We start from the raw sequence: 15,079 nt of genomic DNA, 5'->3' as shown, positions 1-15,079 counted from the left end.
GTATCCCTGGGACACAATCTCTTGCACCAAGGGGTCCAGGCCGGATGACACCCAGACGTGACTGAAATGCCTGAGTCTCGCTCCCACCGGCCCCACCTCCAGGTCGAGCAGTCCACCGTCATGGACTTTGGTGTTACTGAAGCAGGTTTCTGTTCCTGGGAACCTGCAGCAGCAGGTTTCTTGGACTTGGGCCGACCTCCCCGAAAGAAGGTGTTGGACGGCCTGGCCTTTCTGGGCTTGGCAGCCCGAAAGGGCTGTGATGTAGTTGAAGAAAAGGGTTTCTTCGTAACAGGTGTAGCTGAGGGATGAAAAGGTGACTTACCCCTGTAGCCGTGGAGATCCACGCATCTAGCGCTTCCCCAAAGAGAGCCTGACCTGTGTAGGGTAGGGTCTCCACACTTCTCCTGGATTCCACGTCCACAGACCACTGATGCAGCCACAATCCACGACGAGCTGAGACAGACATGGAAGAAATTCCTGCTGCTATGGAACCCAGATTTTTCATGGATTCTACCAGAAATCCTGCCGAATCCTGAATGTGACGCAAAAACAATTCAACATCACATTTATCCATAGTATCCAAATCTTCAAGTAATGTACCTGACCACTTAACTATAGCTTTGGCAATCTAAGCACTGGCAAAAGTGGGACGTAGTATTGCCCCTGAAGCCGTGTACATGGATTTGAGCGGATTATCAATTTTACGATCAGCCGGCTCTTTCAAGGCGGTAGATCCTGGAACAGGTAAAACCTCCTTTTTTGAGAGTCTGGATACAGTGGGTGGGATTTCCCATTTTTTCCGATCCTCCACAGGGAAGGGAAATGCCACCTGGACCCTTTAGGGATCTGGATTTTTTTCTCAGGGTTTTCCCAAGCCTTTTCAAAAATAGCATTTAATTCTTTTGACGTAGGGAAGGTTAGCGAGGCTTTCTTATTTTCCGTGAAGAAAGCCTCCTCAACCTGCTCAGGTGTTGTATCAGCAATATTCAACACATCCCTAATGGCCTCTATCATCAACTGCACCCCTTTTGAAAGAGATGCTGCCCCCCGCAACACATCCCCATCACCGTTCGCAGTGTCAGAATCGGTATCCATGTCGTCTTGCATGATCTGGGCAAGAGCACATTTTGGGGAATATACAGCGGGGGTCCTGAGGTACCAGAACTGGGCCAGACTGCCATAGAGTTCTGTAAAGCCTGAGTTGCATATTTATTTTGTGCAACCCAATTAGAAATCTGAGAAATCATAGATTTGATAGCGGATAACCATTCAGGCTCCCTTGCTGGTATCTGTGCTAAAACAGTGCAATCCTGATTACATGGAATGGGATCATCCTGAGAGGACATATCCTCTGCAGCATATGACACAGAGTCCCTGGACATAGCGTAAAGGAGATCACAGGCACTCCACACACACACGCACACACACGAGGACAGACAGAGTTTCACCCCCAAGAATGGCAAGAGAGACACAGAGATTGGAGCCAACCCACGCACACCGCTTTTAAGGTAAAGGGAGACCCCCTACCAGTGCAGACTGTGCACCTTAATAGGTTACACAGTCTTTATTCAGCCTCCTCCCCCCCCCCCCCTCTTTCACAACCCCCTGGTACCGTGACAGATAGCTGGAGTTGCTGTGGAGGGACTTGCTCTTCCTGGACAGCGCTGTGCAGGCAGGAAAATGGCGCTGAACGCTGCAGTGTCCGCTCTGAAGAGAAGCTCCGCCCCCAAAATGGCGCTGTCTTCCCGCTCTCCACAAGGATTATACTAGCCTGAGGTATAGGCTGGCTGAGATACACGGACCCCGACAGGCTTGCTGACCAGTGCAGGGTTCAGGCGCTGGCTCAGGGCGCCCCTCACAGCACCTCACAGTGTGCCTCTGAGCTCCGGCCTACCTTGTTGCCGCCATCTTCACACCAGCCCCCCACTTGCTATAGGGGTCGGTGACTCACTCGCTACTGATCTTCTGGCTCTGTAAGGGGGTGGCGGCATGCTGCTGGGGTGAGCGATCCCCTGTGGCGGGGAACGATCTATCCCCTCAGCAGCTCAGTGTCCTGTCAGCGGAGATAGTGGCTCAGACCCCGCAGGGCGGACACTACTTACCCCCTTAGTCCCACGAAGCAGGAAGGCTGTTGCCAGCAGCCTCCCTGTAAAATAATAAACTAAAAAAAAAAACTTTTACTAAAGAAGCTCTGTAGAGCTCCTCTAGCTGTGACCGGCTCCTCCGGGCACATTTTCTAAACTGAGTCTGTTAGGAGGGGCATAGAGGGAGGAGCCAGCCAACACTCTCAAACTCTTAAAGTGCCAATGGCTCCTGGTGGACCCGTCTATACCCCATGGTACTAATGTGGACCCCCAGAATCCTCTAGGACGTAATAGAAAAAAAAATTCATACACAATAAAGATCTGGAATTCCCTACCAGAGAAGGTAGTAATGGTGGACTCACTAAATAAGTTCAAATATAAATTAGATAAATTACTAACTGATAGAAATATCCAAGGCTACAGCATCTAAGTGATTTATAATTTAAAATACAGGTTGAACTCGATGGACATCTTGTCTTTTTTCAACCTTTCCAACTATGTAACTATGTACAGTAACTATGTAACACATTTAATATCACACATTATAAAGTGTGGGAAGTAGGGAGTGCAGTATTTAAGTGTTGGTAGCAGCCTTCCATCCCAAAACACTGACATAGCTTGCTGGTATTGATTACTATCTGTAACTGTATAAATTATCAAACTTTATTTAATTATAAAATATTGATGCCTAACTTTAAGTCTGGAACCTACATATTGGTCCTAGCCGATACATTTTCTGAACCTTCAGCGTGCCACATAAACCTTTTGTATGTGCCAAGTGTTGCTGACACCTGGCGTAGGGCATGTAGATTGGGAACAATTACTTGGAATGATTATAAATAATGTTTATTACACAACAAATATTAAATAGTACCAAAATATTTCTATAATAATTAAATAATCACATATAAATAGATACAGCCTATCAAAGAAGATTACTCCTTAATACTAATATATAAAATAAAGTTATTATCACTGGTAATTTATTACAATCTACACTATAAATCATGTGTTCTAATAGCCCAGGCATTCCCAACCTCGGTCCCCAAGGCACACGAACAGTGCAGGTTTTAGTGATATCCAGGCTTTAGCGCACATAATTAAATCAAAATAACTGAGGTACTAATTAAGTCAACTGTGCTCAAGCCTGGATATCATGAAAACCTGGATTGTTAGTGTGCCTTGAGGACCATGCACCGCAATGCGCACACGTGGCGTACGGGCACAAAGAGCATCGTGGTTTTGCACAAGTTCTAGCGACGCTTTCAGTCACACAGCCGATCACAAGGAGATTGACAGAAAGTGGGAGTTTCTGGGTGTCAACTGACCATTTTCTGGGACTGTTTGGGAAAACGCAGGCTTGGCCGGGTGTTTGCTGGGCTGGTATCTCATGTCATTACCGTGTCATTCGTCGCAGCAATCATCGCACAGAATAAGTAACTACAGGGCTAGTCTTGTTCTGCACAAAATGTGCTTGCAGCCATTCTGCTGCACAGGCGTTCGCACTCCTGCAAAGCGAAAATACACTCCCCCTTGGGCGGCGACTATGCGTTTGCACGGCTGCTAAAAGTAGCTAGTGAGCGATCAGCTTGGAATGAGGGCCCAAGATGGGAATGCCTGTAATATGTATCGCAACAATGTTACACATATCCATTCAATACATAAAATGTAATTATATTAAAACACTACATAACGATATACGGTATCAACTAAATATGTCTTTGTTTATCTCTTGTGAGTTCTGCATCAAGAATATCTCCCCAAGAGCTGGCACTCATCGGACACATGTTTGTCGTCGGCAGCTCTGAATAGGAAGCGATGTTACTGAGTCTTCCCTCCAACCACTGCTGCTTGATCATGCTTTTGCTGTAGTTTCTTCGCAAAGTTTCCTACAGAGTTAAAATGAACTAGATAAATAACTAAATAAATAAGTAAATAAATAGAATATGTAATCTGTTCCAATACCAATTACTGGCAATGATAATATTATATGCATTTCCAAAATAAAAATAAATTAAAAAAAATGAACCATAGAATTATTAGATTTAGTACTCGAGTTGGGTTGGGTATGGGTGACTGGTCACCATACTGACACCGGGATCCTGGAGTTTAGGTTGCAGATGACAGGTTCTGTTCCATTTTGTTCCGACTCTGTGGGTGTTGGGGACACCCACGAGTGGGAATAGTCCCTGTCAGTCGGTATGCCGACTGTCGGGATTTCACCTCGGTGGGATTCCGGCGTAGGTATAGTGAGACCGGCAGTCACATAACTGCATCCCCTCCAGTAATTTGGGACTTATTTCATTTTTACAGAAAAAAAACATTTTTAAAGCTAGTAAGGGGATCAGTAGTGCAAGTGTGCGGGTATGGGTTGGTACGGCGTACCCTTAAGAATTTAGACGTGGGTACGCCGTTCCCACACCGACGGGCCGCCGCACCTCGCCGCTCCCCGTCCCTCCCTCCCTCTGCTGCTCACCGCCGCTTCCCGCCGCTCACCGCCGCTGATGTAATGGGGAGGAGAGCGCAGCCTGCGCCTCTCCTGCCCCTCAGTGTCTTCGTTTAATTCAGCGCCGCCCGTGAGCCAATCAGAGCTCGCGGATGGGCAGCCAAGGCTGCCAGACCACGAGCTTTGATTGGCTCACGGATCGGCGCTGAATTGTACAGACACACCCGCCGCCCGCCGGACACTGAGGGGAAGGAGAGGTGCAGGCTGCGCTCTCCTCCCCTCACACACAAGACAGCAGCGGTGAGCAGGGGGGGGCATACATGGCACTGGGGGCATGTATATCTGGCAATGGGGGCACGTATACCTGGCACTGGGGGCATATCTGGCACTGGGGGCATATCTGGCAAAGGGGGGACATGTGTATCTGGCACTGGGGGCATGTATACCTGGTACTGGGGGCATACCTGGCACTGGGGGCATATCTGGCAATGGGGGCATGTATACCTGGCACTGGGGGCATATCTGGCAGTGGGGACATATCTGGCAAAGGGGGGACATGTGTATGGGCATGTATACCTGGCACTGGGGGCATACCTAGCACTGGGGGCATATCTGGCAATGGGGGCATGTATACCTGGCACTGGGGGCATATCTGGTACTGGGGGCATATCTGGCAAAGGGGGGACATGTGTATCTGGCACTGGGGGCATGTATACCTGGCACTGGGGGCATACCTGGCACTGGGGGCATACCTGGCACTGGGGGCATATCTGGCAATGGGGGCATGTATACCTGGGACTGGGGGCATATCTGGCACTGGGGGCATATCTGGCAAAGGGGGGACATGTGTATCTGGTGCTGGGGCATATCTGGCACTGGGGGCATATCTGGAAATGGGGGCATGTATACCTGGCACTGGGGGTATACCTGGCACTGGGGGCATATCTGGCAATGGGGGCATGTATACCTGGCACTGGGGGCATATCTGGCACTGGGGGCATATCTGGCAAAGGGGGGACATGTGTATCTGGCACTGGGGGCATATCTGGCACTGGGGGCATATCTGGCAATGGGGGCATGTATACCTGGCACTGGGGGCATATCTGGCACTGGGGGCATATCTGGCAATGGGGGCATATCTGGCAAAGGGCGGACATGTGTATCTGGCACTGGGGGCATATCTGGCACTGGGGGCATGTATACCTGGCACTGGGGGCATATCTGGCAATGGGGGCATGTATACCTGGCACTGGGGGCATATCTGGCACTGGGGGCATATCTGGCAATGGGGGCATATCTGGCAAAGGGTGGACATGTGTATCTGGCACTGGGGACATGTAGCACTGCGGGACATGTGTATCTGGCACTGGGGGCATATGTGGCACTGCGGGAATATGTGTATCTGGCACTGGGGGGCATGTATATCTAGCACTGGGGGCATATCTGGCAATGAAGGGACATGTGTATCTGGCACTGGGGCATATCTGACACTGAGGGCATATCTGGCACAGGGGGATATCTGGCACTGGGGACATATCTGGCAATGGGGGGACATGTGTAACTGGCACTGGGGCATATCTGACACTGAGGGCATATCTGGCACTGGGGGGGACATGTGCATCTGGCACTGGGGGGACATGTGTATCTGGCACTGGGGGCATATCTGGCACTGGGGGGACATGTGTATCTGGCACTGGGGGCATTTCTGTATCTGGCATTGGGGGCATATCTGGCACTGTGGGTGCATTTCTGTATCTGGCACTGGGGGGCAATGTATATCTGACACAGTGGGGGCATTTGTGTATCTGGCACTGTGGGGCAATGTGTATCTGGCACTGTGAGGCAATGTGTATCTGGCACTGTGAAGCAATGTGTATCTGGCACTCTGGGGGCATTTGTGTATCTGGCACAGTGAAGCAATGTATATCTGGCACTGTGGGGCAATGTATATCTGGCACTGTGAAGCAATGCATATCTGGCACTGTGGGGCAATGTGTATCTGGCACTGTGAAGCAATGTGTATCTGGCACTGTGGGGCAATGTATATCTGGCACTGTGGGGCAATGTATATCTGGCACTGTGGGGCAACGTGTATCTGGCACTATTGGGGTCATATGTGTATCTGCCCCTCCCCCATATGTGTATCACGCCCCCATTTTCATTGGCCACGCCCCATGTGGCATTTGGTCACACCCATTTTTTTTGTGTGCGCGCCTTCGGCGCGCGCACACAGTACCCCTAAGACATTTTTTCTACTTGCACCGCTGAAGGGGATATTTATCAAACCTTCTAAAAAGGACAAGTGGAAATGTTCTTAATAGAAATCAGATTTTTATTCATTTTATAGACTGTACAGTACTAGCTAAATGTTAGCTAGAATCTGATTGGTTGCTATGGGCAATATCTCCCCTTTTCCTCTTTTGGTTTGATAAATCTCCACCTGAAGGGCCTAATTCAGTAAGGATTGCAAATTCTGCTAATTAGCAGAATTTGCAATCATTTAGATCGCATGCTGGGGGCCGCCCATCGCTGGGCAAGGCCGCCAAGCATGCTGACCGCCGCCTCCCCCATTCAACAAGCAGAAATTGCGAACGCATCTCAATTTCTGCTTGTTAGCAGAAACTGAGGATGGCTCCTGCCGGTGCAGCTCAGCTGCGCCTGCAGGAGGCCCGCCGCCATGTTCTCAAACGCGGCGGCTGCCTGTGATGTCACGCAGACACCGTAATCACGCCCCTGACATGCCTCCGTTCGCGCCGCACTGCCCCTGTTTGGCCGCCTCCGCCCCTGCAATGCTCCGTCTCCTCCCTGGAAATGGAGCGTTGCCCGACACTCGACCGCCTCTGCCTGATTGACAGGCAGAGATGATCACATTTTCTGCAGCCCCCCCACACATATGGGGGCGAACGCTGCACATGCACCCGCGTCTTTTTCTCATTATTTGTGGTTGGATCGCGCACTGCGATCCAACCTGAATTAGGCCAGAAATGTGTAATAAATCAATGTGAACCAAAAATGACAGCTGGTTCTTGTTGCATGTTATGAAGGAGTAACAAGAAAGACCCCCGATGAGGATAACTGTGGTTAATGGGTCCATACGCGTTCCTCTCATTTCTCTTCTTCATTTCTTAAATTATTTCTCTTACTTCTTTCTGTTTCTGGAACTGGTTAAAATAATTAAATTACACCAAAAGAAAAGGTGGCGATACAGCGTTATCCCTAAGTACCATCAGAAAGTAAGCATTGGTATTATGTAGAATATTGTCCTTGAATGTGGTAATATCTGTCACATCTGTGTCGAGGTGTTTATTTTCATTGCCCTGAATATGACTATACAGAGCAGTGTTATATACAGAAACATAACAAATCAAACCCTAAATAAAAGCTATGATGAAATCATCACAGAGGGAATACAGAACCATAAAACGATGCCAGTAGTATAAGTTACAGGAGACCATGCAGCAACAATACATATGAGATGAAAGCACAGCTCCCCTTATGGTCTGCAGTTACATAAAATCTTCAGCAATATTGACCTGCCAGGTATATCCTTGTGCCTGATCTTCAGCTATCTCTGATGGACAGATGGCTTTTTGCGCCTGACAGTGTCTCCTCCATAACTCGTCCTCTTCTGCTATTTCTTTTAGATATTTGCAGGTCATTTTAATCTTACACAAGCTCTGTACGTCCAGATAGGTTAGTATTTTGAAAATCATTTCTGGAGGTAAACAATTAATATAGTCACTGTCAATCTTCTGGCCAACACGAAACTTGTTATATCTGCTCTCTGTTCTCTCCATTCCAGACAATACGGTGCACTGCTACCTATAGATACAAACATGACATAAACCTGAAATGCTCTCCAAGGCTGTATTTATCTACAATACATATATACTGTACATGCTCAAACCTTACCTGAGCAAGCATTTCTAGCACAAGACAAAACCTTTAACCTTAAGGGTTTGGATAAAGGGCCTAATTCAGAGTTGATCGCAGCAGCAAATTTGTTAGCAGTTGGGCAAAACCATGGTGGTCATTCCGAGTTGATCGCTAGCTGCATTCGTTCGCTGTGCAGCGATGAGGCAAAAAAAGGTACTTCTGAGCATGCGTATGCGGCGCAATGCGCACGCGCGAAGTACTATTACAACGAACGATGTCGTTTCACACAGGGTCTAGCAAAGCTTTTCAGTCGCACTGGTTGCAGCAGAATGATTGACATGAAATGGGCGTTTCTGGGTGGCAACTGACCGTTTTCAGGGAGTGTTCGAAAAAACGCAGACGTGCCAGAAAAAACGCAGGCGTGGCTGGGCAAACGCAGGGCATGTATGTGACGTCAAAACAGGAACTGAACAATCTGAAGTGATCGCAAGCGCTGAGTAGGTTTTGAGCTACTCTGAAACTGCACAAAAAAACTTTGTAGCCGCTCTGCGATCCTTTCGTTCCCACTTCTGCTAAGCTAAAATACACTCCCAATGGGAGGCGGCATAGCGTTTGCGCGGCTGCTAAAAACTGCTAGCGAGTGATCAACTGGGAATGACCACCCATGTGCACTGCAGGGGAGGCAGATATAACATGTACAGAGAGAGTTAGATTTGGGTGGGGTGTGTTCAATCTGAAATCTAAATTGCAGAGTAAAAATAAAGCAGCCAGTATTTACCATACACAGAAATAAAATAACCCACCCAAATCTAACTCTCTCTGCACATGTTATATCCCCCCCTCCCCCCCTGCAGTGCACATGGGGGGTCATTCCGAGTTGTTCGCTCGTTATTTTTTTCTCGCAACAGAGCGATTACTCGCTAATGCGCATGCGCAATGTCCGCAGTGCGGCTGTGCCAAGTAAATTTGCTATGCAGTTAGGAATTTTACTCACGGCATTACAAGGTTTTTCCTTCGTTCTGGTGATCGTAGTGTGATTGACAGGAAGTGGGTGTTTCTGGGCGGAAACTGGCCGTTTTATGGGTGTGTGTGAAAAAACGCTACCGTTTCTGGGAAAAACGCGGGAGTGGCTGGAGAAACGGAGGAGTGTCTGGGCGAACGCTGGGTGTGTTTGTGACGTCAAACCAGGAACGAAACTGACTGAACTGATCGCAGATGCCGAGTAAGTCTGGAGCTACTCAGAAACTGCTAAGAAGTGTCTATTCGCAATTCTGCTAATCTTTCGTTCGCAATTTTGATAAGCTAAGATTCACTCCCAGTAGGCGGCGGCTTAGCGTGTGCAAAGCTGCTAAAAGCAGCTTGCGAGCGAACAACTCGGAATGACCCCCATGGTTTTGCCCAACTGCTAACAAATTTGCTACTGTGATCAACTCTGAATTACCCCCAAAATTCAAATAAGTGAGGGGTGAATGACCCTTGATCTACACCTGAATAAAGATGGGTGAGGAAGGTGGCATTGTTCTACATTGTGGATCCTCATCTGGAGCTCGGCTGGATTTACTGATACTTTGTATTGTCTATTCTTCACCAGTGTGAAGGTGGTTTTCTTGGGTTGTGGGAACGAGGGTTGACATTCATTAGGTCAACATGTTCATAACGTCGTCCTTGTTTACAGAGCTGGCCCTAACCAATATGATGCCCTAGGCAAGATTTTGGCTGGTGCCCCCTAGCACCCCTGCTGGTTCCACCTCTGACCTTGCACCTCTTTCCCAGCACCATCACCCCTCACCTATAGCAGTCCTTATTTTGGTATTTGTACCCCCTATATTTTAAATAGGAACAGTTCGGACATTTGGTGCACAGCCCAAAAAGGGGTGTGTTTTTGCTGGCAAGGGGCATGGCCACACAATAGTACCCCCAATTCCAATTACGCCACACAGTACTGCAATTTTATTCACATTTGATCATGCGATAGTGTCCATAATTCATATTAAATCACACAGTAGTATCACTTTACCTTATAAACGTTACTCCTCACGGTAAAGCCCCTTATTCACATTACATCACACTGAATTGCTCCTTATTCACATTACACCACACCATATTGTTCTTTATTCACATTAGACCACACAGTAATGCCCTTTCTATACGCAATGACACATAGTAGAGCACCTTATACAAATAATACCACACATTAGTAATGCATTTATACACATAATTCCACACAGTAATGCCGCCCCTTACACATTATGACAACCTTTATTAATGCCCTTTTACACATAATGTCCCTTACACATATGCCGCACATTATTAATGCCCTTATACACATAATGACACACATAGTGCCCCCTACACATTTGCTGCACATTATTAGTGCCCCTATACACATAATGACACACATACAGTAGTACCCTGTTACACATATGCCGCACATTATTAATGACCTTATACACATAATGACACACACAGTGCCCCTTACACATATGTTGCACATTATTAATGCATTTTTACATGACACATATAATGCTCCTTACACATATTCTGAACACTACTGCACAACCAACCCACTCACATGCACACAGCACTCACACTGCCACTAACACTGTGACCTCTGCCTCTGCTTGAATACAGATGTGTCCTCATGAATCTTGCCTCAGTGCTAACGTCGGGCACCTTGTTTTTTTATGAAAATGCATCTTATTTGCATTGCTATGTGGCTAGGATGCACAAGCAGCTTCTGCTGATTAAAATGATATGCAGCATGCCTATATACTGTGTGAGACTGTGGCTGTATCTGCATATGAAATGCTACACACAGAATATAGGCATGCTGCATACCATTTTAATCAGCATAAGCTGCTGATGCCCCTAGGCATATCAAATGCCTAGGCAATTGCCTAGTTTGCCTATGCCTATAGCCGGCTCTGCTTGTTTAAATGTCGGCAATGTGTTTTTAACTGTCACTAACGCTAACTCTAGTGGAACTGTGAAAAGTCTGTAAATGTCAACATTTTGCAGGTGTCGACATTATGTCAACATTTTCACCATGTCAATATCCTCAATGTCTGCCTTCTGATGTTGACATTGTGGATGTTGGCATAACGATCAGAGCCATAATGACTGCATACTGTGGCAAGGGGGTTTGGGGTGGTCTTTACTACTTGCATTTTCTTGGAAATAGACAGTAAATGTTCTTTCCCGATGGAAGCTTCTGCAGGAGGTGCAAAGGTCTGCATTTGCAAGGAGCTGGGTAAATCTGGCTTCTCATTCTCAGTGCTCTCTTGGGGCCTGATTCAGAGTTGCATGTAGCTCTGGATGTGGACAGATCAAATGATTTGTTTGCATACTGCGCATGTGAATTAAAAAAATATATATGTGTGTAGGCATTTGTGTACCCTAGACCTATAAGCAGAACACCTATTTACACCGTTTGCAAAATTAGTTTTCATTTTGATATATTAAAATGAAATTTAAGGTTTGGGGAGAATGCAATTAAGGAGGTGTTCCTGGTCAGTTGAGTTGCAACAGAGCATCTTTCCTCTGGAAACTGATATGTATTTTACAAGTGCTCTGGAGGTGCCAGTAATCAGCAGGGACGTGCAGTCAGGGGAGGCAGTGCATCCCCTGTCATAATGATTAATATAATACAAAGAAGATATTTATAACACAAATTCTGTGATATAGATATCTTCTTTTACTATTCTAATCATTTCCCTCCTTAGAAAATACCTGCATTTGGGGATGGGGGGCAGCGGGAAAGGTGCCTCCTGCTGCTAATACTAAAGTTCGGGAAGCGGGGGGGTGGGCAGGAAGCAGGGCCAAGCCATGGGCTGTAACAGCCCATTGAAACATCAATGTCAGCGGCACATATACTTGTGCTTCAATGACAGGGGGGTGCACTCAGCCCTCCTGAAAGCACGTCTCTGTTAGGTGCGATTGGACGGGCAGTGGGCACATGCGGCAGCGCGACACGGCGTGGCTTGTGGCAGCGGGAACCGGTGGAGAAAATGTGGCTGGTGGCAGACCTGGATCCGAGAGGATCCAGTCCCTGCCAGCCATTCTGCAGAGTTCGGCAGCGGATTGCCGGATACCCATTTCAAAAATGGCGCCTCAGTGTAATTTTTGAAATGGTCGCCACAAGCCAATCATGACTCGCGTTGTCATCGCCCCGCCACCTCAACTGGCTTATATAAACCGGTGGTGCAGCAGCGGCGGCGTAGAGGGAGCAGGCAAGAGCTTCCGAAGACAGAAGACGCCGGAAGCCCTGGGCAGGCGGCGGCCATGAAAAAGAGCTTAAAGCCCGCCGCCCCCAGGTGAAGATGCAGCATAATAAACTATTTAAACATTAGGTGTCTGTGTTTCTCTGACGTCCTAGTGGATGCTGGGAACTCCATAAGGACCATGGGGAATAGACGGGCTCCGCAGGAGACTGGGCACTCTAAGAAAGAATTAGATCTACTGGTGTGCACTGGCTCCTCCCTCTATGCCCCTCCTCCAGACCTCAGTTAGAATCTGTGCCCGGCTCGAGCTGGTTGCACACTAGGGGCTCTCCTGAGCTCTTAGTAAAGAAAGTATTTATTAGGTTTTTTATTTTCAGTGAGATCTGCTTGCAACAGACTCACTGCTACGAGGGACTTAGGGGAGAGAAGCAAACCTACCTGCTTGCAGCTAGCTTGTGCTTCTAGGCTACTGGACACCATTAGCTCCAGAGGGATCGAACACAGGCCCAGCCTCGGTCGTCCGGTCCCGGAGCCGCTCCGCCGTCCCCCTTGCAGAGCCAGAAGACGGAAGATTCCGAGGAGAAAATCGGCGGCTGAAGACTCCGGTCTTCATTAAGGTAGCGCACAGCACTGCAGCTGTGCGCCATTGCTCCCCATGCACACCACATACTCCGGTCACTGATGGGTGCAGGGCGCCCTGGGCTGCAATTAGATTACCTTAAAAATGGCAAAAAACACATAATATAGTCTAATAAACTATATATGTGTGAAAATCCCCTGCCATAATATTAATAAAAAGAGCGGGAGAAGCCTGCCGAAAAAGGGGCGGGGCTATCTCCCTCAGCACACTGGCGCCATTTCCTCTTCACAGCTCCGCTGGAAGGACGCTCCCCAGGCTCTCCCCTGCAGTTTCCAGGCTCAATAGGGTAAAAAAAGAGAGGGGGGGCACTAAATTTAGGCGCAATACTGTGTATTATAGCTGCTATAGGGAAAATCACTTTGTGTAGTGTAAATCCCTGTGTTATATAGCGCTGTGGTGTGTGCTGGCATACTCTCTCTCTGTCTCCCCAAAGGACTTGGTGGGGTCCTGTCCTCAGTCAGAGCATTCCCTGTGTGTGTGTGGTGTGTCGGTACGGCTGTGTCGACATGTTTGATGAGGAGGCTTATGTGGAGGCGGAGCAGGTGCCGATAAATGTGATGTCACCCCCTGCGGGGTCGACACCAGAGTGGATGGATATGTGGAAGGTATTAACCGACAGTGTCAACTCCTTACATAAAAGGTTTGATGACATAACAGCTGTGGGACAGCCGGCTCAGCCAGTGCCTGCCCAGGCGTCTCAAAGGCCATCAGGGGCTCAAAAACGCCCGCTACCTCAGATGGCAGACACAGATGTCGACACGGAGTCTGACTCCAGTGTCGACGACGACGAGACTAATGTACATTCCACTAAGGCTATCCGTTGCATGATTACGGCAATGAAAAATGTGTTGCACATTTCTGACATTAACCCAGGTACCACTAAAAAGGGTATTATGTTTGGGGAGAAAAAGCAACCAGTGGTTTTTCCCCCTTCAGATGAGTTAAATGAAGTGTGTGAAGAAGCGTGGGCTTCCCCCGATAAAAAATTAGTGATTTCTAAAAAGTTACTAATGGCGTACCCTTTCCCGCCAGAGGACAGGGTACGTTGGGAGACATCCCCAAGGGTGGATAAAGCGCTCACACGCTTATCAAAAAAGGTGGCACTACCGTCTCAGGATACGGCCGCCTTAAAGGAGCCTGCGGATAGAAAGCAGGAGGCTATCCTGAAGTCTGTATATACACACTCAGGTACTATACTGAGACCTGCTATTGCTTCAGCATGGATGTGCAGTGCTGCAGCAGCGTGGTCTGATTCCCTGTCTGATAATATTGATTCCCTTGATAGGGACACTATATTGCTAACCATAGAGCATATTAAAGACGTAGTCTTATACATGAGAGATGCACAGAGGGATATTTGCCAGCTGGCATCTAGAATAAATGCGATGTCCACTTCTGCCAGGAGAGTATTATGGACTCGGCAGTGGACAGGTGATGCGGATTCTAAAAGGCACATGGAGGTTTTGCCTTACAAGGGTGAGGAATTGTTTGGGGATGGTCTCTCGGACCTCGTTTCCACAGCGACAGCTGGGAAGTCGACATTTTTACCCCAGGTTCCCTCACAGCCAAAGAAAGCACCGTATTATCAGGTACAGTCCTTTCGGCCCCAGAAAGGCAAGCGGGTTAAAGGCGCGTCCTTTCTGCCCAGAGGCAGGGCTAGAGGGAAAAAGCTGCACCATACAGCCAGTTCCCAAGAACAGAAATCCTCCCCTGCTTCCACTAAATCCACCGCATGATGCTGGGGCTCCACTGGTGGAGCCAGGTGCGGTGGGGGCCCGTCTCCGGAACTTCAGCGACCGGATGGTTCGCTCAC

The 15,079-nt window shown here is 48.1% G+C and overlaps 1 protein-coding gene across 1 annotated transcript in view; it reads right to left on the bottom strand.

Moving 5' to 3' along the window:
- Positions 1 to 3,028: 3,028 nt before the first annotated feature.
- FBXO48 (F-box protein 48) overlaps positions 3,029 to 15,079 on the bottom strand; it is a 30,337-nt gene continuing 18,286 nt past the window's right edge. The window contains exons 2-4 of the mRNA XM_063919397.1: positions 8,041 to 8,352; positions 7,755 to 7,857; positions 3,029 to 3,973 (exon numbers count right to left, since the gene is read on the bottom strand). Of these exons, the coding sequence (XP_063775467.1) occupies positions 3,794 to 3,973; positions 7,755 to 7,857; positions 8,041 to 8,327 (570 nt within the window). The 5' untranslated portion in view covers positions 8,328 to 8,352 and the 3' untranslated portion in view covers positions 3,029 to 3,793. The remainder of the gene's footprint in view (positions 3,974 to 7,754; positions 7,858 to 8,040; positions 8,353 to 15,079) is intronic.

This window comes from Pseudophryne corroboree, chromosome 4 (assembly GCF_028390025.1).
Source record: "Pseudophryne corroboree isolate aPseCor3 chromosome 4, aPseCor3.hap2, whole genome shotgun sequence".
In the NCBI taxonomy this organism is placed as follows: Eukaryota; Metazoa; Chordata; class Amphibia; order Anura; family Myobatrachidae; genus Pseudophryne; species Pseudophryne corroboree.
Note: the sequence above shows the minus strand (reverse complement) of the source record. Positions and strands in the feature narration are given on the sequence as shown.